Below are 25,517 nucleotides of genomic sequence, written 5' to 3' on the forward strand. Positions count from 1 at the left end.
CAGTCCTGAACTTTAGGTGCTGACTGAAGTTTCCGTATTATTCCTGTGACCTCAAGGGTTTTTTCTAGGTGCTCCTGTTTCTTCCCATATCCCAAAGATGTATTGGCTGATATATTGATTAATCAATGTAAATTACACCTTAGTGTGCAGATGAGTAGTAGAATGTTAGGGGAATTGAATGTGGTAGAAATAATAATAATGGGATTATTTTAGAGTACTTCATGATTAGCGTTGTCTCAGTTGGCCAAAGGACCTGTGACGAACTGTACACTGCAAGGGCCAGGAAGGAAGCTAGTGGGTAAGATCATCTCTGACCCCTCTCACCCTCGCCACAAACTCTTTGACGCACTTCCCTCTGGAAGGCGACTCCGGACTGTCAAAGCCACCACAGCCAGATATAAAAACAGCTTTTTTTCCACGAGCAGTGGCGCTACTCAATAACCAAAAGTCTGTAGCCTCCTTTTGCTCTGCTATTTTATTTTCTTCACATGTTTAAACTATAATGTTTTATTCTTAATGTTTTAATGTTTTATATTTTATTCGTAATTGATTACTGTATGTCGTGTTGTTACTTGCGAGCGGAGCACCATGGCAAATTCCTTGTATGTGTACATACTTGGCCAATAAATAAATAAACTTATTCATACTATATGATTCTATGTGCCTTGCTGGCAATATAAAACTTGATTTGTATTATGTCCTAAATTCAGCTGTTTTTGAGGAATACAGTATATATGAATAATGCAAACAGAGACCTTCATCTCTTCGAATTTCTTTTTGTAAAGTTAGCCGAGGACATCACACTTCCGCTCTAAACAGATACTATTCTATGGTTAGATCCATTCCATGGATTAAGTTTGTGTTTGAGTTAAAATCCTCCAATATTTTAGGCAATAGTTATTGCTCATTTCATATGTTTCTTGTGTGACAAATCCTGAAAACCATTATTCAGAATGGGAAAAAAAACATAATTACAAGTATTTTACAAGTATCAGTTGGATTTTGAATAAAAGTTTCAAGCACTTTTAGAATTCCCTCACTTATCTTAAAGCCAACTCCTTGTATTCAAGTGCTAAGTAATGTCATCATTCACGTGAATCTCGCAGTTGGGCACAATGATGTCCATTACCTTTGACCCATTACAAGAATGTGCGACATTAAGTTAATTTTACGAATTTATGTTTAATTTCTTTCATGAGAAATGCTCATAGAATTTTGAAGGTCACATAGTTAGCAGAAAAGGATCCCTGCAGGATAATTAGATATAAAATCAATCTTTAAGATACTTAGGTTTTCTTTTAAAGATTTGAACAAACAAGTCTTTGTATCCCATTGCAGACTTCTTAAAAGTAGAAAAAACTCCTTTCACTATACACTAAGATTGTCAATACCAATGATAATCTTGCTCAGAATTTCATATTTATTTACACATTTCATGTTAAAAATTTTCATTGACTAAAGTTCAGTAAGAGGAGGGCTGCAGGCAATTAGGGATACAAAAAAAGGTGATCTATATAAAATTAGCACAAGGCATAGCTGGAATTATAAATGATTTCTTGGTATGAGTCTTTGCCAAGAGAATTGTGCCATGATCTCTGTAGAATGATGGGGTAAAAATTAACAAGCAGAGTTACTAAAATCGTTAGCCATACTTAAAATAGCCCAGATCTAGTTAAACTAGTTTGCTGTGGGAAATGAGTACTGAGGTTGCAAAGTAGATGTTATAATTGATGGAGTCATTGATCATATGAAGAATAAACATAGGACTACAGGGTGTTACTGAAGTGCTGGTGAAATATGCAGGAAAATGGCAGATGGAGTTTAATTGTGATAACTGTGAGATGATGAATTTTTGGAATACTGATGAGGCTAGGACAAACACCATAAGTGGTGGGACTTAGGGTGGGTTCTGAAACAGTGAGAGCTTGATGTACAACCAAACATCCTTGGGGGTGACAAATGTTAAGAAGTCAAATGGGATGCTGATCTCCAATAGTTGAGGCACTGAGTACAAAAGCAGAGAGGTTATGCTCCAGTTTTATACAACATTGGTCACACCTCAATGGGGTACTGCCTGCAGTTCCAGTCATCTCACCAGAGGAAGGATGTGTTAGCACAGGACAGGGTACAAAGAAAATGAATGATGATGTTTCCTGTGATGGAGCAGTCCAGTGATGACGAGAGGCTGGAAAGGCCAGATCTGCTTCCCCTTGAGTGAAGGAAGCCAAGAGGAGACATATAAATAAATAAATACATACATATATTTATCAAGTCTATAGGACAAACCTTTGTATTTTCACCCAGAGACTGGTGGTAATAAAGTCATTGACACCATTTAGGAATTGTTTAGATGGGCACTTAAATCACTTGGGAATTGAAGGCTATGCACCAAGTGCTGGAAGATGGAATGAATTTGGATGGGTGCCCACTGATGAGCTACATTTGACTCTAATTGCCTAATACTCCCTAGTTACAGGGAAGATGCCAGTGGACTGCAAAATGGTAAATACAACACAGTGCAAAAACAAATGCAGGGATAGACTTGCAAACCCTTTAACGCAGTTGTGGGGAAGCTTGTAAAACAATAATCATGGAAAACATTCATGGGCATTTGAAGAGTTTTGAGCAGATAAAGGAGACCCTGCACAGATTAGTTCAAAGCTTCAAAAGACGAAAGAAATTGAGCATGTCTCAAATGACTTCTACCAATTTCTATAGATGCACCATAATGTATCTTAATGTATACCATTAATGCATACCATTATGTATCATAATGCACTATAATGTACCATAATCATAGATAGCTTCCTAATGTATTACATGGAACAGCACAGCACAGAAGCAGGCCCTTCAGCCCACAATGTTCGTGCCAAACATGATGTCAAGTTAAACTGCAACACTGCTCAATTTGGCAACTGGTCTGCCCTAGACTACAAAACATTTCAGAGCATTATGGACTCAGCCAGATTTGTTAAACAACCCAGCCTACAATAGGCTTCAATTATAACAGATCTCAGAAACCACACTGAAATCTTACTTTGACAATCACAGGAAAGATGTGAAGGCTTTGGAGAGGGTGCAGAGGAAAATTTCCAGAATGCTGCATGGAAGGGTTTCAGCTACAGGGAGAGGTTGGATAGGCTTGGATTGGTTTCTCTGGAACATTGGAATTTGAGGGGAGACTTGATCGAAGTATATAAAATTATGAGGCACAGAGAGGATAGACAGTCAGAACCTTTTTCTCAGGGTGGAAATGTCCAACACTAGGGGCATAACTAAGGTCGGAGGGGGAAAGTTTAATGGAGCCGAGACCAGGTGCGGACCCGTTGGGCCCCATCCCGAACGCAATATTCCACCACTCATCCATAGCCCCCAACTGTGCACGTGTGGCTGAGGGGTTCCCGTTGTGATGCCAGAGATCCCCGTTGTGACGCGAGTCCTACCCCTATGCTCCATTCCCTCTCATCCCCAGCACTCCCCTTCCTCTTCACCCTCCCTCTTCTTTCCCTTCTCCTCCTCTCCTCTCCAACTCTCTCCCATACCTCTCCCTCCCTCTCATTTCCCCTAACCTCAGTCACTCCCTACCTCCATAACCCCTTCCCCCTCCCTACCCCCTCCTCTCCCTCTATCTTCCTGCTCCCCCACTCCTCACCTCCCCCCATCCCACTCTCCATCCTTACCTCCCCCCACTGCCATCCTCGCCCTCTATCCCCCACTCCCTACCTCCCCCACTCCCCCTTCCTCTCCCCCTATCCGCCTACACCCCCACCCTCCCTCCTCACCCCCCCCCCCTTCCCCACCCCCCTCCCCTTTCCTTCCCCCCCCCCCCCCGCTTCCCAACCCCCCCCCATCCCCTCCCCCCAAAATGAAAAGTGCTTATTTTTTTGTTTTTTTAAATGAAACCTCCCTTATCCCACACCCTACAATTAAAAACTGCGATTTTTCTTTAAAATAACCTAAACACAATGTTAGATGTTAATAAAAATGGAATAATTTGATTAAAACTGATTATTTTCTTTTTTAAATTAGATTTTTTTTTAAATGTAAATGAGATTCGGGATCCCATTGTGACATCATTGTGATGTCGACGAATGCGGCGGGCAGGGCAGGTAGAAAAATGGTTTGAAAAATGTGTTTTGCAAAATTTTAAATGTCAATAACTTGTAAAATATAACATAAATCCGGACAAAAATTGTTTCATTCACATCCCAGGACAATGGGGTGGGTAAGGTGGGCCAAAAATTGTAGCGCTATCGTGTACCATTTTGGTGGGGTTTTGGGCTCTCATGCACACGCACGCATACAAACAAGCAAACAAGGTGAGAGTTAGTAATATATAAATGTGCAGGACAAGTTTTTCACACAGAAGAGTGTTGGATGCCTGAAATGCATTGCCAGGGGTATGGGTGGAGGTAGATATGATAATAGCATTTAAGAGGCTTTTGGATAGGCACATGGAAGTGCAGGAAATAAGGGGGTATTAATCATGGACTGGCAGATGAGATCAGCTTAGCTTGACATGTTTGGCATGAACATTGTGGGCTGAGGGGCCTGTTTCTGTGCTGTACCATGTAATACATTAGTATAATTAAAACCAATTTAGCCATTAACTACCACAGTGATCACAATTATTGTTTTCAAAATACTTCCAAATTTCGCAGACCAATAGTGAAAAATTCTGATTAAATTTGTCCATGCTTCCCATCTTTGTGTTTTCACACATACTCTATCTTGCATAAAAATATGTTAGCAGTTTCCTATGGACACTGTACCTTTCCTTTTCTCTGCTGAAGCTGGGAAGTCATATTTTTCTGACTTTCCATCTCTGTCAGGTTTCCACAACAGCCATTACAGTCCTCTGGTAGACATGTAAGAGTATCTCAGCGGATGAGGCAGCATCTATGAAGAGAAGGAATGAGCGACGTTTTGGGTCGAGACCCTTCATCAGGCTGATGTCAGGGGAGAGGAGTTCTCTCTGCCTTTCTTGTCACATTGGGTTACACTTTAATAAGTGGGCTATCCAATGAGAGAATTCAACTGAAACCGGAATGGCATGTTAAGAATTTGACTTGTAAAGCATATGAGATTCTAGGATTCACGGGTTCTTAAATAGACCCATAGAGAACAAAAGCAGAAAATAGACAAAACATGCCGGAGTATCTCAGCGGGACAGGCAGCATATCTGGAAAGGAATGGTTGACGTTTTAGGTCAAGACCTTTCTTCATACTGAAAGTTGCGGGAAAGGGAAATGCGAGATATAGATGATGATGTAGCGTGATATAGAACAACTAGATGAAAGATGTGTAAAAAAGTAACAACGATAAAGGAAATAGGCCATTGATAGCTGTTTGCTAGGTGAGAACGGAAAGCTGGTGTGACTTGGGTGTGGGAGGGATTGAGAGAGAGTGAATGCAAGGGTTATCTGATATTAAATAAATCAATATTCATACCCATGAGTTGTAAGTTGCCCAAGCAAAATATGAGATGCTGTTCCTCCAATTTGCGTTTGGCCTCCCTCTGACAATGGTGGAGCAGGAAGGTTTTGTTGAACTGTCCAAAAGATTGTTTTGGCCAAAGTTGGAGTATTACATCAAATTGTGGAAAACGTGCTTTAGGAAGGATATAAAGATCATAAAGAGTGCAGAAAAGATTTACTGAATGGCTGCAGGAATGTGGGATTTATAGACAGAAGGTGGGGTTATTCTCCTTATAGCCAAGAAAATGAATGGAAGATTTGATAGGTATGTGCAAGGGTATGACTGGGTGAGAACTGATAAATATAGGGAAGCTATTCAATAGATGATTCAAGGACCAACAATGTAACATGTATAAAATTCAGGGGAAATTGTACAAAGGTGAGGATGAACTTTTTTTCTCAGAGAGTGTTTATGACCCAGAATTCACTACCTCTGGAGAAATGTTGGAAATTGAGTCAATCAGCAGCTTCCAACACATTATGTGAGCATTTGGGAGAAAATAGTTTGCAGGACTATGGGGAATGGGACAGAGAAACTTAGCAAGGACCCAATTGTCCAACTGAGGTCTATGCTGTAATAAGTCTGTGAATCTATAGATAACTTTACAAAAATTGACAAACTATAAGCCATAAAATAACTAGGTATTTCATCACAGAATTTATTGAACAGACAAAAGATAGCAACTTTAATATTTTTCCATTTGCATCCTGAATTCACGTTGCTAACTCACTCTTGAATTTCATCATTTTCTAATTGCAGTAGCCAATGTGCATTTACAGATAAAATGTTTAATAATTTACTAGTAGGTGTGCTTTATAAAAAAATCTCTTCATGGGTTCCTTTTTTCTGTCCTTTCTGCATACAGCAACTTATTATTGCATTCTGTACTTTTTTTTCCTAAATGTACTCCATTACTGCATTCTTCCTTACAAATTAAGCAAACAATAACTAACATAGAGTGTTTGAGAGACTCAGTAGTCAGGTAGCGTCTATGGATCGATAAACAATTCTTTCATGTCAGTGATCCTTCACCGTCACAGTTTCTGCCTGATCTGCCAAATATTTCCAGCATTTTCTGGTTTATTTCAGATTTCCAGTTTTTGCAGTCGTATGCTGAAAGAAATAATTACTCTTTTTGTTTGATATTCTTCAGTTGACATGTCAGTGGTCTTTGCTGTATGCAATTTTTGTGGAGGTAGTAAAACCAACATTCATTGGAAAGCTTATTGCAAAGTGAAAACAGACAGCACATAGCTTTGTATCGGGTGTAGACACAAAATGCTGGAGTAACTCATCGGAACAAGCAGCATCTCTGGATAGAAGGAATGAGTGACGTTTCGGGTCGAGACCCTTCGTCAGACTGAGAGTCAGGGGAGAGGGTGACACAGAGATAAAGAAGTGTGTGTGAAAACGAAACATCAAAGGGGATGTGGTTCGAGGAAACTGAAGAATTGATCATTGTTAGCTAGGAGAAGCTGACAACAAAGCATACAGAGATAAAATTTAATCAAGGGAACAGTCAGACTGGTTGGAGAACTAGGAAGCGGGAGGGGGGTGTGGTGGGGGGAGATGGAGAGAGGTAAAGGAAGGGTTACTTGAAATTAGAGGTCAATATTCATACCACTGAAGAAGGTGTAAGCTGCCCAAGTGAAATTTGGATCAGGTATAATTTTTCCTATTGCACATGGCCACGGTACATTCCAACACTAGGCTGACACTCTGCAACTTCAATATTCAATACTGCTTTACTTGTCACATATGCAACTGCACAGTGACATTTTCTTTGCGTATTACACATGCGGGCGCTGCCAATTTTGGCACCATTATTCAAAGACAAAGCTTGCCTCCTGCTTTGAAGGCACTGGAGGTATTACCCTGGTTCACCCTCCTACCGGCCCAAGCTCCTGACGTATCCAGCTCCCTTCTGGCTAGGCTGTCTGATGAGCCTGTGGAAGGGTGCCTGGTCCCGCCGACCAACGATCCTTCGGGCGGGTTCCCAGTCCTGCCATCCAACAAGACTTCGGGCGAGATCCTGTCAACTGTCAAGCCGTGTAGCATCTCGGCGAAAAGTCTTGTGATGCACAGGCCATGCCATGACATTCACCAACCGATTGCCAGCTACAGTTTGTGGCACCTACTACATTGTGGTTCTGGCTCAGAAGAGTCAAAAACTCAGTAATGTAGTCCCACAAAGAGCCATTGACTCCCAAATTTTGCCTAAGCTATAAGGCAAACCATAGGGATGACAGTTTATCCTTGCACAAGAGATAGCAATTTCAAGCTTAGACTGTAAATATAGCTGATTTGGGAAAGATCGGTGTTTCATATTGGGGTGTCACTGCTTATTTCAGCCTGGGCTGCTCCCAACTAATTACGTTCAGAGTCACCAGAGCTTACCTTCCCCTCTTTATAGATCTGCATCACGGGTAGCACATTGGGACAGCACTTAGCACAGATTCCACACAGCTCCAGCAAAAATAATTACATCCTGATGTTGGGTGCTGTCAGGTGTTTGTATGCTCCTGTTGTGAATACAAAACAAATTCTATGAGTGCTTCAGTTTCCTCACCAATCCAAAGACAAGCTGTGTTGGTATGTCAATTGCCTTCACTAAACTAACCTTTAGTGTAGGTTGATGACAGGAGAATAACAGGGAGTTGATGAGTTTATGAGAAATAATAGATGACAGGAAAATTGGGGTGAGGGGGTGAGATGTGAGAATGCTGTGGGAGCTGGCTTGGTATGAGGAAGAGTTGGACTTAATGAGCCGAATGGCAGTGCTAAACTCCTTTATGCTTCTTGCTCACAGTTTTCTTGCTTGATTCCCAATCCGCCGATCACTTGGGTACTTATGGTTGTCAATCTTTATCTGTAGCTTGCCCCATTGAAACATCTTGGTCGCCTGCGGAAGAAACCAAGTGTTATTTTGCTCTCCAATTAACTGGCATCTACACTTTTCTTTTCCCACTTCTCCGGGTGGCCATTCATGCTCAGCATCGCACTAAATGCATTCCTCCTTCTGTGTTGTCCTCTAAATTAAGACAGCAGCAGTATCAGAACTATTGATTGAGAATGTGAAATCATTGTAGATGCACTTGTGTCTGCACTGCCTTCCTGCTTCCCCACCATTCCATGGACAGGCTGCAGTTCTGGAGCATCCGAAATGAAAAAGGAACACGGTTTGCGGTGAAATTTGCAAGGAGGAAGAAATGCATGCTTACATCGTATGTAGTTTGTAAATTAGGAAAGAGTTAGGTATGAGTGAGAAGCAAGTGGGGGGAAAAGATTATGAAGGAGGGTGTTATCACATTGAATGTTTTTACCCACTCACCAGTCTTTCCAATAGCTAATGAATGAATGAAAATGAATGAATGAATGAAAATGAATGAATGAAAACTTTTATTGTCATTCAGATATACACCTAGACACAGTGCACCTTGAACGAAATTTTGTTGCATTTGACTCTCCAAAATCAGGTAATAGTAAAAAGTGCTAGGTGCGTCCATAAAAAATGCCTCGTGTGCATGGTTCTGTAAAATAAATATATATAAAAAGTTTTTAAAAGTGTCGAATTAAAAAGTTCTAAATTGCATCTTTGGCCTGGGGGATGAAGCTGTTGCAGAACGTCCCCTTCTGCTGGTACCTCCTCCCAGAGTTAGTTTCCAATTGTGGGTGTGTGTCTGGTAATGTCCTTAGCTCCCCTTTCTGTGAAAGAGTTAGAGTCTATTAGCTCTTTTGTGAAAGAGAGAGAATTGTGTCAGCAAACATCATACAATCTGTTTGGATAATGCGACTATTATGGTTGAATAGCCAACAGTATTGGCTAACTTCAACTATGCTGAATACAAGGTAAAGCACATACATGCACAAACTCAAGTTATAGAGTTTTTAGCAGCTAAGAAATATAATATGCTAAATCGTGTAATTGCTTGGACAAGTGATGTAATTCATAGTTGAGCATTTGAAATGTTATTTACTTATTGACTAATATTGACTGGCAATGGAAGGAAATTAAACATCCTCTGATACTGTCTCAAGGACGCACGCCTTCACCAAATTAATTATATTTTATAATCATCATGTGCCTCGAGGGCTTAGAGTCATACAGTGTGGAAACAGGCCCTTCTACCCTACTTGCCCATGCTGACCAGCTTGCCCCATCTCCACTAATCCCACCTGCCCATATCTTGTCAAACCTTTCTTATCCATGTACCTGTCCAAATGTTTCTCAAACTTTGTAATGGTACATGCCTCACCTGGCAGCCCATTCCATATACCTACCATGCTTTTAAAAAACTGTTGCTGCTCCGGTTCCTATTAAATCTTTCCCCACTCACCTTAAACCTAAGTCCTCTGGTTCCTGATTACCCAACTCTGGGTGCAATTATTCTATCTGATCCTCTTATGATTTTATACACCTCTATAAGATCACCCCTCATCCTCCTGTGCACCATGGAATAAAGTCCTAGCCTGCTCAACCTCACCCTATACCTCAGGCCCTCGAGTCGTGGCAACATCCACATGAATCATGTCTGCACCCTTTCCAGCTTAACAACATCTTTCCTATAACAGCGTGACCAAAATGAACATAATACTCCAAATGTGGCCTAACCAATGTCCTGTGTAACTGTAACGTGCTCTCCGAACTTCTAGACTCAATACTCTGACTGATGAAGGCCATTGTGCTGAAAGCCTTTTTGTCCACTTTCATTGAACTATATACCTGCATTCCTAGACCCCTCTGCTCTATAACGCTACCCAGAGCCCTGCCATTCACTGTGTAGGTCCTGCTCTGATTAGACTTTCCAAAATACAACACATCACACATCTCTGTATAAAACTCCATCAACCATTCCTCAGCCCACCTGCCTGACCGACCAAGATCCTGCTGCAATTTTTGACAACAATCTTCGCTATCTACAATACCACCCACTTTAGTGTCATCTGCCAACTCACTAATCATGCCTTCTACATTCTCACCCAAATCATTGATATAGATGACACCGAACCCTGAGGCACACCACTAGTCACAGGCCTCTAGTCTGAAAAATGTCCACTTTCAGTGTCACCTAGAATGCCTCCCATTGCCACCTCCTGTCTACCCACCCCCCCCCCCCCCCCCCCCCCCCCCCCCCCCCCCCTCCCCCACCTACGGGTGTCTGCAGCCACAATAATTTCTGCATCCAGCTCTGTAATGCAAGCCGGAAACGTAATAATGATAATATGACTCCTGCTAATTCATGCAGCCATTAAACAGCTTGAGCAGTTATGGCTCCACAAGGTAATAACCACAATTAACAGGTATCTTGATGTTGGCATGCTACAGGTTTTCACCATACCAGGTACAGATTAACGACCAATGCCAATTTTCAGGGGCAGTCAATTTGTAACTCACTCTTAAGAGATGTTAACAGTGGTCCAGGTCGCAATGATTTAGAGCCCCCGGCGTGCGCTCGCAGAGTCCCGCGGCCATTCCAAGCAGCGCGGGGCGGTGATGTCAGGCCCCCGCTCCAGGAGCTCTTCACCCCGCAACTCGGCGGGAGAAGTCGCCGTTGCAGGCACGTTCGGCAGACCCGCAGTTGCAGCCTCCGAATCAGCAGCAGCAGCAGCAGCAGCAGCAGCAGCGCTCACCCACCCGCTCCACCCGCTCTGGACTCGGCCAGCTCCGCCTAGATGAATATAATCAATAGGAAACAATTTAAGGACCTGTCCCACTTTCCCGAGTCCTCTGCCGAGTTGAAAGGACCTTAAAAAAAATCAAGATTTGTGATCTACGAACTCATCCTCCCGACTATCTTTTTACTCGTGGACTTTTTTGACATGCTGGAAAAAACGTCCCGACTTACTTGATGCCCCGAGTACCTACGGCTGGCATAACGAGCTGCTACGATATATCTACGGACATTCTCTGGGTTTGAATCTAGGGGAAAACTCGGGAGAATTCGTGAGTAACTCGGGAAAGTGGGACAGGCTCTTTAGGTTATTTTTGTTATTCTTTTCCTGGCATCAAATTAACTGTTTTTTGGTCCATTTTCCGATTGAAGAATACAATACAATACTGCTTAATGTCATTTGAACAAACAAAATTTGGTTTCTGTAGTCATACAACAAGAAAGAAAAACCAAGACACACAATTAACACAATTTACACAAACATCCATCACAGTGAATCTCCTCATCACTGTGATGGAAGGCAAAGTCATTGTCTCTCCCCCTTTTTTCCATTCTTCTCCCGATGTTAAAGCCCCTGGCGTGCGATGGCAAGTCCCATGGCCGTTAAGGCCACGCAGGGCAATGTAAGCCATGTAAGGTTGAAAATGTTTGAAGAATCTTATCTTTCCAAAGAATATTATTTGCAGAAATACGTTGAATAGATGCACAATCATATTTGTGCAAGAATATTGATCATAATCACTCAATCTGGAAAAATATTTTGCCAGTTTTCATCACTATCTTGTTAGAAATTACAGCATCTGCTTAGATAGTGGGAAAAAGATAACATTTATCTGGATGTTGAATAAAACGTTGTTCATTGTTTAAATTAGAGTTATATTTGATGATGATATGTTTGGACAAGATAAATGTGGCCAGTCCATCCATCTGGATCCTTACAGGAATTGGATAAAAATAGACAGGAAAATTGGGAAGGGAACCATTGTTTGTAAGGCACAATCTAAAGGTTATATTTATCTATTCATTATTGGCTGGAATCCAGTGACGGAATTCATTACGAGCTATTTATCATGACCATAATAACTTGCAATGACTTTTTAAAATATTGTTGCATTATATTTTCTGTAGATACAGTGTATCTATTGGGATATTTGCTCTTCCTTGCAAATTTCAGTGTGATTGTTTCAAATCTTAGAGCTACATTTTATTTCAATTTAGCAGCTTAAATCTGTGGAACCTTTCGTAGCATTGTAATATATTGAAGCACTCTAAAGATACTATTTTTTTTTAATCTTCTTTACCATTACACATTCTCCTGATTTTCCTTATTTTGTTCTGATTTTAGAAATCAATGATATGCCACCTTCCAAAGACAGAAGTGGGCACATAAAACGCCCCATGAATGCATTTATGGTTTGGGCACGGATTCATAGACCATCATTAGCCAAGGCGAACCCCAATGCTAATAATGCTGAAATTAGTGTCCAACTTGGCCTGGAGTGGAATAAACTGACTGAAGAACAGAAGAAACCTTATTATGATGAGGCGCAAAAAATAAAAGAGAAACACAGGGAAGAATTTCCTGGTAAGTTAAATGCTATTCAGGATGATAATTAATTGTCCTCAATATCAAGGAGAAAAACCTGAAACAGAGCTGCAGGAGTGTCCATCATTAAAAAAAAGGTCCCTCCAGTATCTGGATAAAGTACAGTTGGAAATGCATTTCTTTGTTTCTTAATGAAAATTTCTTTATGCAATGAAGAAGTGTCACATTGGTTCTGAATACTCCAATCATTTACAAAATGCCATACCACTTGGAAATTTCCATGCATGGTTTCTATTGTATGATGTGACTTAAAATAGTTTTAAAATCAAACAATGATTTCTCTTCTCTTGCTCACACCATCACCTCTACTGTCTCCCAGAGTATCTCCTCTGCCCTTTCTATTTCTCAACTGCATGTTCATGCACAGTCACATCATCCCAGGGCATTTTGTCACCTTTCACATGGATGAACTCAAAAAAGCTCAATTTTTCTTGACTCCTCCGTTATTTCTTGGTCTGGCGTACATTACTGGGCAATCAAAAACATCCGCCCAACTAAATGTTAGCAAGACTCAAGAAAGTCTTCATCACAAAATTTATTCTCTAGTTACTGACACCACCCCTTGCACTGGCAAAAGTCTGAATCTGAACCACATTGCTCATATGTTTGATGTCATGCCTTATCATAGTTATTTGTGCTGTAATTAAGAACCCACTCTATACCACGGTGGCACCAAGCCATGGTCTCTCAGACCATCTCTGATTTTTATCAAGTCTGGCTGTCTGCCCTTCACTGCCTCCAACCTTATCATTCTCCAGTCCCGCAGGACCTGTTTTTATCCATGGACCCAAAATCCATAAGAAGAACTGGCCCTGCTCCATTGTTTCCACTGAAATTGTTTCTACATTCGTCCATTCCATTCTATCTCTCCTGGTCCAATCCCTTCCCACCTATGTCCAAGACACATCACAGTCCTTCGACTTTTTACTGACTTTCGGTTCCCAGGCTCCCATTCCCTCACCTTTACTATGGACGTTCAGTTGCTCTGCACTTCAACCCCCCACCAGGAAGGTCTTAAAACCCTCCATTTCTTCTTTGACCCCAGACCCGACAATATCCTTCTATAAACCCTCTCCTCTGTCTAGTGGAGCTGGTCCTCACCCTTAATAATGTTTCCTTCGAAGCCTCCCACTTCCTCCAAGTCAAAGATGTAGCCATTGGCACTAACATGGGTCCCAGCTATGCCTGCCTTTTTGTTGGGTACATCGAACAATCCCTGTTCCAGGCATTCATTGGCCCGATCCCTGAACTCTATCTCTGCTACATTGCGTCAGGGCTACCTCCTGCACCCATGCAAACTCATGACTTTATTAACTTCACTACTAATTTCCACCCCGCTCTCAAATTCACCTGGACAATCTTCCTCACCTCCCTCCCCTTTCTTGAACTCACTATCGCCATCACAGGCAATAGACGACCAACTGACGTCTATTACAAACCTACTGCTATTTCAACTACACTTCTTCCCAGAAGTACGGGGTACTGATTTTGGATGATCATATTGAATGGCAGTGCTGGCTCAAAGGGCCGAATGGCCTACTCCTGCACTTATTTTATATGTTTCTATTTTTCCCACCCTAACTCCTGCAAAGGCTCTATCCCCTTCTCCTAATTCCTCCCACTCCACCACATCTGCTCCCATGATGAGGTGTTCCATACCAGGACATCAAAGATGTCCTCATTTTTTAGGGAATATCGTCTATCATAGATGAGGCCCTCACAAGTGTCTCCACTGTATGCCGTAGTTCTGATCTTGCTTCTCCACCTCCTAGTTGCAACAAGGACAGAGTCCCACTAGTTCTCACCTTTTACCCCATACAACACATCATCCTCCAACATTTTCACCACCTCCAACAGGGTCCAACCACTAGTCACATCTTCCCATCTACAACCCTTTCTGCTTTCCTCAGAGACTGTTCCCTCCGCAAGTCCATGCTTCACTCATTCACTCAAACTGCTCCCTCACCAGGAACATTCTCCTGCACCCACACGAGATGCAGCACTTGTCCTTATATCTCCTCTACTCCAAACAGGGACCACTGACAGTCCTTTCAGGCGAGGCAGAGGTTAACTTGCACCTCCTGCAACGTCATCCACTGTATCCGTTGTTCTCAGTGTGGGCTGCTGTATATCGGTGAGACCAAGCGCAGACTGGGCGATCATTTCGCTAAATACTTACACATATTCTGAGTGTCCCTACGTGATATCCTGGTTAGCAAACAGTTTAACTCCCCTTTCCATTCCCATAGTGACCTTTCTGTCCTGGACCTCCTCCACTGTCAGAGTGAGGTCACATGCAAATTGGAGGAACAGCACCTAATTGATTTCTCTAATTTCAAGTCCCCCCCCCCCCCCCCCCCCCCCCTCCCCCCCCCCCCCCCCCCCCCCCCCCCCCCTTCCTAGTCAACCTACTAATTCCACTGTTCGCACCCCAGTATCCTTTCGTTATCACCTCTTCTCCAGACAACAATGGGCCATTATGGACACGACCTTTCCTTGATCATCTGATGTTGGCCATGATTTGTTCTGGCCTTTTCCTACCTCCCCCCCCCCCCCCCCCCCCCCCCCAAACCCCCATCCATGTTTTCAGTGGGTCTGGCAGCATCTCTGAAGAAAAAGGATGAAAGGAATGGGTGATGTTTTGGGTTAGGTTCCTACCCGAAACGAAACATCACCTGTTCCTTTTCTCCAGAGATGTTGCCCCCTGAGTTTTGTGTCAACTATCACAGGGTTGACTGCCCATGACTCTTGTTACCTCTAGTTGTCAACACTGCACTTTCTGCTAGGTTTCCACTTTGTAGATCCTTCAACTGGGTGGTTCACCAAAAATCTAATGTCCATTTTCTAACTCGTGCCAAGACTAGTTCACCCTTCACCCTTCGCCCTAGTGCTTTCTGTGGAGCTGCAGGCTCATATTCATGTAACACCTTGGTTATTAAATTCTTATTTTCACCTTCAATCCCTGAATGGGCTATTCTAATTTTAACCTGTCACTCACCTGTGAATGACACAACTCCACTATTACCAGCCTTATCTTCAGCTATTCAGGTCATAATTAAGAAATTACTTGTCTGTGCCTCCTGCCTCTTCATCTCCCTGCCTCTTTTATGGCACTCATCTCTTTAGAACCAAGCTATTGACAATCTCATCTCACCTCACATCTCCTTATGTGGCTTGGTATCAATTCTTATTAGATAATACTCACAACTCCTTTAGTGATGCATTAAAGTTGCCAGTAAAAGATAATTATTTTTAAATTATCCGTCCCCAAATCAAGATTTTCCCACTCACATTAGCAGCTCAATGTTCAGGTAGCAGTGCCAGGTTCAGCCACCTTGGGACACTTTCCTGCATTGTGTCTATGAATGCAAGTAACTCTTAGTATTGTAGATGCCATGCAGATGAGACAATAGAGTGCGATTTTCCCAAATACATTAAAAGTATATAATAGGAATATGTTAGTCAATTTCTCTTAAATGCTAAGCTTGAACGTTCCAGAATGGAACAGTCATCTTATTTGCCAGCATTGTGCTTGATCAAGCTGGCTAACATTACACCATTTAAAAAAACACAAAGTGCTGGAGTAACTCACTGAGTCAGGCAGCATCTCTGGAGAAGATGGACGTTTCGGGTCGAGAAAGATCCTGACCCAAAACGTGTTCTCCAGAGATTGTGCCTGACCCGCTGAGTCATTCCAGCACTTTGTGTCTTTTTTTGTAAATCAGCATCTGCAGTTCCTTGTATCCACACCGAACTTTACACAATACTCGTTTCCTACATTATTCCGCCAGCCACACTTACTAGCTGCAGCCCAACATATTCAGTCTTCCTCCAGACCTCCCCTCCCCTGCAGCGGATAAAATCTATCGTCATTTGACAGCCCACCTATACCTTTATATATAGTTACCAATCACAGAAATTTATAACAGTTGAAAAAGATTCAAATCATTAAAAAATGAAGAACTAATATATTGATCAAAATCACATTTATATTCAGAAAATGAATTAAAATTACAAGGATTAGATCACTTATCTACTCATTTCAATGGGATCACATCACATGGGTCACCTAGCATTGCCATAACTCTGTGAAACTAGATGCAAAGTGCATTTAGCAACTTCTAGCTCACACCTAAGCTCCCATTTTGAGTGTATAGGATAATGCGGTGCATCTTTATCTGATTCATTGATGAAGATTTACTTTTGATTTGCGTATTGGCTCATTTTTTATGTTATTGAGTGGGATTGTGCTGCTCCCCTGCCGGTGATTCCATAGAGAACCACCAGATGGCACACCTGAGCAGATGAGTCCTCTCCTGAATTCACCGACAGAGCACACATACATTGCCAGTATTCTCTCTGGAACCAGCAACAGAAAAGCAGCACAATCTGAACATGAAAAATATTAAAAAGAAATGTTGCAAATATGTAAACTAAACCAAATATTCACTGAAGAAGCGTGAGACAGACAGATGACTGCGTCAGTCAGTTTTGAACTTTATTCCTACTGCCAACTCACAAGATTGAGGGTCCTTGTGATAGTTTTCCAAGCGCACTATACGTTTCCACCACTCTCTTAGACTTTTAATTTTACCTACTTTCAGTGGTAAAAAGATTTTTATTTAACATTTAAGTAAGTGGATATTTAATACTAGTTCGTCGCTTACAGTGTCAATTTGGTTCCATAGGTTGGGTGTACCAGCCACGACCAGGCAAAAAAAAACGATTTGCATTGGGTGTCCCTTCAAATGTCTTTCCTGGCAGTGGTCAAAATATTGTTTCTACAACTCCAGCAACAATCTATCCCTATCGACCAGCTACCTACTCAGTAGTTATTCCAAATTTGCAGACAAATGTCAACCGTTCGTCAGTTATTGGTAAGTTGCGATATTTATGATATAGTGTCAGGCAGTGTAGTGTAACAGATCTATTGTAGAATAGTTCTAGAGTTTAATGATTCCCGACCTGCAAAAAGCATTCTAAACATAATGGTGCAAGTTCAAAGTAAAAGATCAACACTTTATGTTGCAAAGTGCCTTCCACACATTTTGATAAGCTCAAAACCAAGTTTATGCAATCGATGCCTGGGGACCCCAATAAATTGTCTGAAGAAGGGTTTCAGCCCAAAACGTTGCCTATTTCCTTCACTCCACAGATGCTGCTGCACCCGCTGAGTTTCTCCAGCACTTTTGTCAACCTTCGATTTTCCAGCATCTGCAGTTCCTTCTTAGACCCCAATAAATTCATGGTTGAGAAGGATACAGAGACATTAGCAAGAACAGGGACAATAATGCAATTTGAGTTGCCAAAATTGGGCATATAAATACAATTTTTTTTTTCTCCCAGGCTGTTCTCAAGCCACCAAGCTATCACATGAATTCCAGTTCCAGGCAAACTTAATCTGCATTTCTGCGGCTGATGTAAACATTTTCAACTGGCATTACACCGACTCCCCTACCCCTCTGTAAGTCTAAATTAAAATTCCCTACTCCAATCTCAAACCTGCACACCTGTCTAACCTTCCAATTCTCTGTTTCTCTCCCATCCCTGTTCAACAGAATCACAGTAAATGTGAGGAAAGGTCCTGACCCGAAACACCACTTGTCCATTCTTTCCCCACATGCTACCTAAACAGCTGAGCTTGTCCAACACTTTGTGGTGTGCTCAATAGAATCTCCACTCTTTAAACAACAGCCACCATTATCTCACCACTCAATCTCCAGAGGACAAAATAATTCACAATAATTTTCTATGGATGAGAAATAGCCCAGAAATATCTTTTTGTCCCTTCCTTCTCCATTCTCCTACATTTGCCAACCTTTCCCATTCTTCTCTTTGCATTACTTTTTCCCTGTATCTCCTTTTTCCATCCACATCTTTTCTCAGTTTTCCTCCCCTTTTTCTTCTCTACCACTTTCTGCTTTGTACCTATTTCTCTCATCTCTCTGTCCTCTTCCTTTGTCATGTTGGTCCTGTTTCCACTCCCTTACTTACTGCTTATAAATTAAAATTTCTTTTGCACAATGGATCTTTTATTATGATCTCCCAATTACTATTATTAACACAGAAATCTTGAACAAATGGGATCAATTTCAACCCTTTGGGAGCCCCTTGTTCGCCAGTTCACCTAGGGCGACACAATGGTGCAAAACTTGACTCAAACTTCCATGAACTGAGTTCCATCCTGACTCCAATGTTGCATGTGTGGAGTTTGCACATTGTACCACTTACCACATGGGGTTCTACAAGGTGCTTTAGTTTCCTCCCACATCCCAAAGATGTGCAGATTGGTATAATTAATAGGCATTTTTTTGCTGATTGGTCGAATCTGGGAAGAATTGATGAAAATGTGGGGAGAATGAAATGGATCCTTGATGGCTGGCAGAAGAGCCTGTTCCTGTGCTGTATGACTAGGTCTTTATGAGCTCGAAATAATGAAGTAGAAATGTAAACATTCATAAGATGAAGCAGCATGGGGGCCAATCTCAATCTGCCCCAGTGCGGTTCACACAATTTTGCAATCTCTATGATTAGTGAATTGATGTAGCCTCATCCATAAACCCTTTGCTTGAGCACACAGTAATCGAGAGTACCTTCAGAAGTCCTGTGCACCAGCTGAAACTGGCAAAAGTCAGGCTGCACCTCGCAAAGGAGAGGTGACTACTGACGGCAAGTGCTGCTGGTTGTCAATGTGCAGCAAACTGTTGACATGATCTAGGGGCTTTACAATGATCTTGTATCGCAATTTCTCCAGAAACAATGTAATGTGATACGGCAAGCATTAGAGGTGTAAGAGGAAGAACGTGTTCAAACTCTTTTCATGTGAGGAGAGATGGGAACACAATGATCAATGTAACGCCCAATCTTATTGCTCTTGCCCTAACATTAATTCTTAACAGCTGTATGGATTAATGTAGCAATCATATCTACAGGTCATTCTTTCTGCAGTCTAGACACTACCACTCTTCTCCCCCATTCTCATCTCTATCCAACAAATAAATCAAACATCGAACATCACAATATTTTGTCTGCTTCAAATGATGTGAGTTAGAAAGTTTGCGTACATGCGCTATTCATATTCTACCTGTCTACTAACCAAACCACCCCCTTATCTGTATCCACCTATCACTTGCTGGACAAGTCAATACCATAGTGCGAAGCCCCAATGCAGCATCTCTGAATATTGAATTGTTGTCCAGATATGTGTTGAGTTCGAGGCATAAGAGCTGCAGATGCTAGAATCTTGAGCAAAGCACAAATGTGCTGGAGGAACTCAGTGGGTCAGGCAGTATCTGTGGAGAAAATGGATAGACAACGTTGTGGGTCTGAACCCTTCTTCAGACTGATTGGAGTAGGGAGGAAAAAGCTAGAAAAGAGATGAGGGTGGGACAAAGCCTGCAAGTGATGGTGGATACAGGTGAAGGAGGGTCTGATTAGCAGATAGGTAGAATAAGTGACAGGCAGGATATTGTTGAGGAGAGACATGTGGCTGCAGTAGCGAATGCGGGTCAGAACACGGTTGACAAGGAGAGAGCAGAAGGATGCACAGGGGGGATGCCGTGAGAGTGGGTCTCACACAACACTGGTAGGAGAGAGGAGGAGAACTTCTTCAAAGTAAGATAGGTACAAAATGCTGGAGTAACTCAGCAGGACAGGCAGAATCTCTGGATAGAAGGAATTGGTGATGTTTCGGGTCGAGACCCTTCTTTCAGGTCTGAAGAAGGGTCTCGACCTGAAATGTCACCCATTCCTTCTATCCAGAGATGCTGCCTGTCCCGCAGAGTTACTCTAGCATCTTGTGTCTACGGTGTAAACCAACATCAGCAGTTCCTTCCTACACATCTTCAAAGTAAGCATACTTTGAGGAGATTTTGCAGAGGAGCAATAAAATTGCGTCTTCTCTTGCTTTCTCTAATAGGAGTTATGCAAGACCCTCTCTCACTGCTCCCTCTCTGTCATTCCTATAGTTCAAACACGTTCTGACCAAGATTTGCTGCTAAAGCCATGTGTCTTTCCTCAACTTCCAGCCACATTTTTGTTCTGTGTGCTGTCTATGTGACTATGATGCTGCTTCAAACAAGAAAGCACAACCAAGGCAACAACTGAAAGGACGATGTAGAAAAACCTTATTAGCCATTCTTCCCTTGTAAATGTGTCAACGATGTCTTGTATTAAATCCGATCCCTCGGGTGGTGAATCTGCTCTGCACTGTGAGCAATTGCAGAGCTCACTCAAAGCTCCAGACACCTATTGTCCCAATGGCTGCAGTAACTAGTTGGCTGCAGGTGTACCTTGCCCTCTTCCAGTTCCATGCTGCTAATCATCAAACCAGTTGTGGGTTGCAGGCCAGTGGCAGTATTATGCACCAAAACAGCACTTCGGTTATTTGGGAATGGCACAGTAATTATCTCTTCCTTGAGCAGCAAGCAGAACAACAAAAGGGATATGAGAGGAGTCTGAAGAAAGGTCTCAACCCGAAACATCACCCATTCCTTCTCCCCAGAGATGCTGTCTGTCCCTCTGAGTTACTCCAGCATTTTGTGTCTTCTGTGAAGTCTGAAGAAGGGTCACAACCTGAAACGTCACTCATTGCTTCTCTCCAGAGATGCTGCCTGTTCCGCTGAGTTACTCCAGCATTTTGTGTCTGTCTTCAATGTGAACCAGCATCTGCAGTTCCTTCCTGCACAATCAGAATTGTTGGTACAAAGTGGTGTGGGAGGAAGAGAACATGACAATGGGTATGTTTTCTGGGGAAGAGATAGATTGCAAACATGGGCTGCCAAAAAGTATAATAAATGAAAGATTGTCCCCTGGTAATATAGAACAAGGAGAAGTAGCTTGTAAAGTGTGAAAGCCTGCACTTGGAGTCCTTTATTCAATTGGAGTAAGAAGAACATATGGAAGGATTAGGAAAGGGATGTTGACTTGCTCAGTGTTATAAACACAGCAAAGCTTTCTTTTGTCTGCCAGTGTGCTGTGCATACTCTAGACTGATGTGCATATCCTGATTGGTATCCCATCTGCTTGCATTATGGCCTTGTATGGTAATTCAGAAACATAGGAATGCAAGAGGCAGCAAAGAGTGGAGGACTCAGCCTAGTCGATCACTGGCGCAACCCTCCTTGAAAGCATCTACACGTGACATCTATCATAAGGGGTTCCCAATGTCTGGGCCCTGCCTTCGTCCTGCCACCAATGGGTAGGAGATAGAAAGACGAGTGGGATCCCTGGATGGAAGTGAGATGAGGTGTAGGGATTACATCCCTTACAGTTGCAGGCGTAAGTGCCTGGGGAAGGGTATTGGGTGAGAAGTGGTGAATGAACTAAGGAGTTGCATAGGGAGTGGTCTCTATGGAAAATGGAAATGGACGGAGTCAGAAAGAAGTGTAGTGGTATCACTTTGAAGGTGGCAGAAATGTCAGAGAATGATGTGTTGCATGCAGGGTAAAGAGGAGCAAGAGCAGTGGAAGAATATCTTTGTTACATCGGGGGTGAAGAGAAGCAAGAGCAGAACTGTGGGACACAGAGGAGAGCTCCATTCACAATAGCAGGGGGGTGGGGTGGGGGAATTCTCACGACTTGACGATATATCTGGTTTGAATCCCAATAGATGTTTATTGTCTGAACCTGATGAATATCAATAGACCAGTCAAGTCCACAATACCCAATGTTTTGTTTAGTTTAGTTTATTGTCATGTGTCCTGAGGTACAGTGGTAAGCTTTTTGGTGCATGCGATCCAGTCAGTGGAAAGATTATACATGATTACAATCAAGTCATCCACAGTGTACAGACACAGGATAAAGGGGATAATATTTAGTGCAGGATAACGTCCAGTAAAATCCAATTAAAGATAGTCGGGGGATGACTTAACAAGTCTGCGCTGGTCTATAATGTTTCACATGGTCTCATTTCAATCTTCTTCATGTAATTCCATCAGCAAAATTATTATGTATCATTTTTTCCCTTACGGTTACTTCGCCACCCCCCCCCCCCCCCCCCCCCCCCCCCCCCCCCCCCCCCCCCCCCCCCCCTTAAATCTTTTATATTATTCACCGGAACTGCACATTATCATATTTTGTCATATTCTTTTCTTAACCATTTTACATAATAGAGTCACTGGTCGGACCAGCATTAGTTAGCCATCTCTTTATAACCTTCTTAAAGAACTGCCTTCTTAAAGTGCAGACATTTTGGTGAAAGTAGTTCCACTGTAATCTTGGAAAGAAAACTCTGGGGTTTAGACCCAGCGATGATGAAAGAGCGGGAGTATATTACCAAATCAGAATTGTGCATGATTTAACTAGTCTTTTCTTACATCCTTGCTTACATCTTCCACAATCTGTAGGATCTCAATTAGTCTTTTCCTTTGAGAGACATTCCTCAGAATATTCTATCTTTCCTGAAATAGGAAAATGTTTGAAATAGAAAAATGTTTCCAAAAAGCTTCATAATCCAATTATATTGATGAGTGATAGACTTTTGTGGTGAAAGCTGTAATGTTTCAAAGAATGCTATGCTATATAGAAAGATGATGCAATTATGTTAATATCAAAAATAAATATTTGTAACTGTGTTCACATTATTAAACTAGTTATAAAAATTGTAAATATCACATTATATCTATTGTGCTCTGCAGAGCAATGATAATTTATCTTGTCAAAATGGGAACAATAGAAGTATGGATTTGCAATAATTATTAAACAATTAAAGGGCACATTTGTAGTCCTGTACGTATATCTTGTATTTATTCATATTTGGAATCAGACAGGCTAACATTTATTGTACTACTAATTTATGAATTAATTTACTTTGAGCATTAATATTTATGAATTATTGTTCCAAGCCACGTTCTTAAATCTAATGAATGTATTTCTATAGTTCTGTTTGAGTAGGAAATTACAGGATTTAGACAAAGTAACAATGAAGGAAAAGATAGACACAAATTGCTGAACTCAGCGGGACAGGCGGCATCTCTGGAGAGAACGAATGGGTGATGTTTTGGGTCGAGACCCTTCATACAATATATTTTCAAGTCAGGATGTGAGGGATGCAGCAGGAGGTCTATCACCGCGCCTGAAACACTGTCCTTTCTGGTGGCAGACATTGCAAGTTTGAAAGATGCAGTCAGAGTCAGCATGTCAGGAGATCGGCAATGTCATTAAATGTCAGGGGCCTAGTTATTCCCTTCCTTCCATTGTCAGCCCAATTTCTGAATGCGGTCTATGTCATGCTTCATGCAAGTGTGGCCTGCTTCATGTGTTGAGGAGCTATGAATGACGTTGAACATTGTGCAAACACCAGCAGATGTCCCCATTTCTGACCTTATGATAAAGAAGCTGCAGATGGTTGGGTCTTGAAGAACTCCTGCAGTGACAATCTGGGACTGGGGCGACAGATTTCCAGCATTCATACTTTTCTCTTTGAGATATGGCACAAACCACTGGAGTGCTTCAATAGACAATAGACAATAGGTGCAGGAGTAGGCCATTCGGCCCTTCGAGCCCGCACCGCCATTCAATGTGATCATGGCTGATCATCCCCAATCAGTACCCTGTTCCTGCCTTCTCCCCATATCCCCCGACTCCGCTATTTTTAAGTCCTATCTAGCTCTCTCTTGAAAGCACCTAGAGAACCCGCCTCCACTGCCCTCTGAGGCAGAGAATTCCACAGACTCACCACTCTCTGTGAGAAAAAGTTTTTCCTCGTCACCGTTCTAAATGGCTTACTCCTTATTCTAAAACTGTGGCCCCTGGCTCTGGACTCCCCCAACATCGGGAACATGTTTCCTACCTCTAGTGTGTCCAAGCCCTGAACAATCTTATACATTTCAATGAGAAACCCTCTCATCCTTCTGAACTCCAGAGTGTACAAGCCCAGCTGCTCCATTCTCTCCGCATATGACAGTCTCGCCATCCTGGGTATTAACCTTGTAAACCTACGCTGCACTCCCTCAATAGCAAGAATGTCCTTCCTCAAATTAGGGGACCAGAACTGTCTGCCAACCACTTCTCTATCCAAACTCCAGAGTGTACAAGCCCAGCTGTTCCATTCTCTCCGCATATGACAGTCTCGCCATCCTGGGAATTAACCTTGTAAACCTACGTTGCACTCCCTCAATAGCAAGAATGTCCTTCCTCAAATTAGGGGACCAGAACTGTCTGCCAACCACTTCTCTATCCATGTCAGCACTCTACCCCCAATATCATGTGCCTTATTTTGCCCACTAATCTCCTATGTGGGACCTTATCAATGCTTTCTGAAAGTCCAGGTACACTATATCCACTGGGTCTCCCTTGTCCTAGTTACATCTTCAAACAATTCCAGAAGTTAGTCAAGCATGATTTCCCCTTCGTAAATCCATGCTGACTTGGACCGATCCTGTTACTGCTAAGCAAATGTTCGGCTATCTCATCTTTTATAATTGACTCCAGCATCTTCCCCACCACCGATGTCAGGCTAACTGGTCTATAATTCCCTGTTTTCTCTCTCCCGCCTTTCTTAAAAAGTGGGATAATATTAGCTACCCTCCAATCCACAGGAACTGATCCTGAGTCAATAGAACATTGGAAAATTATCACCAATGCATCGACGATTTCTAGAGCCACTTCCTTAAGTACCCTGGGATGCAGACCATCAGGCCCTGGGGATTTATCAGCCTTCTACCACATCAATCTATCCAACACCATTTCCTGCCTAATGTGGATTTCCTTCAGTTCCTCTGTCACCCCAGATCCTCTGGCCACTACTATATCAGGAAGAT

At 42.3% G+C, this 25,517-nt stretch overlaps 1 protein-coding gene across 5 annotated transcripts in view; it reads left to right on the forward strand.

The window, feature by feature from the left end:
• LOC129701432 (transcription factor SOX-30-like) overlaps positions 1-25,517 on the forward strand; it is an 82,837-nt gene that overhangs the window by 33,709 nt on the left and 23,611 nt on the right. For 3 of the 5 annotated variants that reach the window (XM_055642607.1, XM_055642605.1, XM_055642610.1), the window contains exons 3-4: positions 12,496-12,735; positions 17,445-17,633. In XM_055642607.1, the coding sequence (XP_055498582.1) occupies positions 12,496-12,735; positions 17,445-17,633 (429 nt within the window). The remainder of the gene's footprint in view (positions 1-12,495; positions 12,736-17,444; positions 17,634-25,517) is intronic. The other 2 variants (XM_055642609.1, XM_055642608.1) reach the window with 1 other exon arrangement.

The sequence above is a fragment of the Leucoraja erinacea genome, chromosome 11, assembly GCF_028641065.1.
Source record: "Leucoraja erinacea ecotype New England chromosome 11, Leri_hhj_1, whole genome shotgun sequence".
Lineage (NCBI taxonomy): Eukaryota > Metazoa > Chordata > Chondrichthyes > Rajiformes > Rajidae > Leucoraja > Leucoraja erinaceus.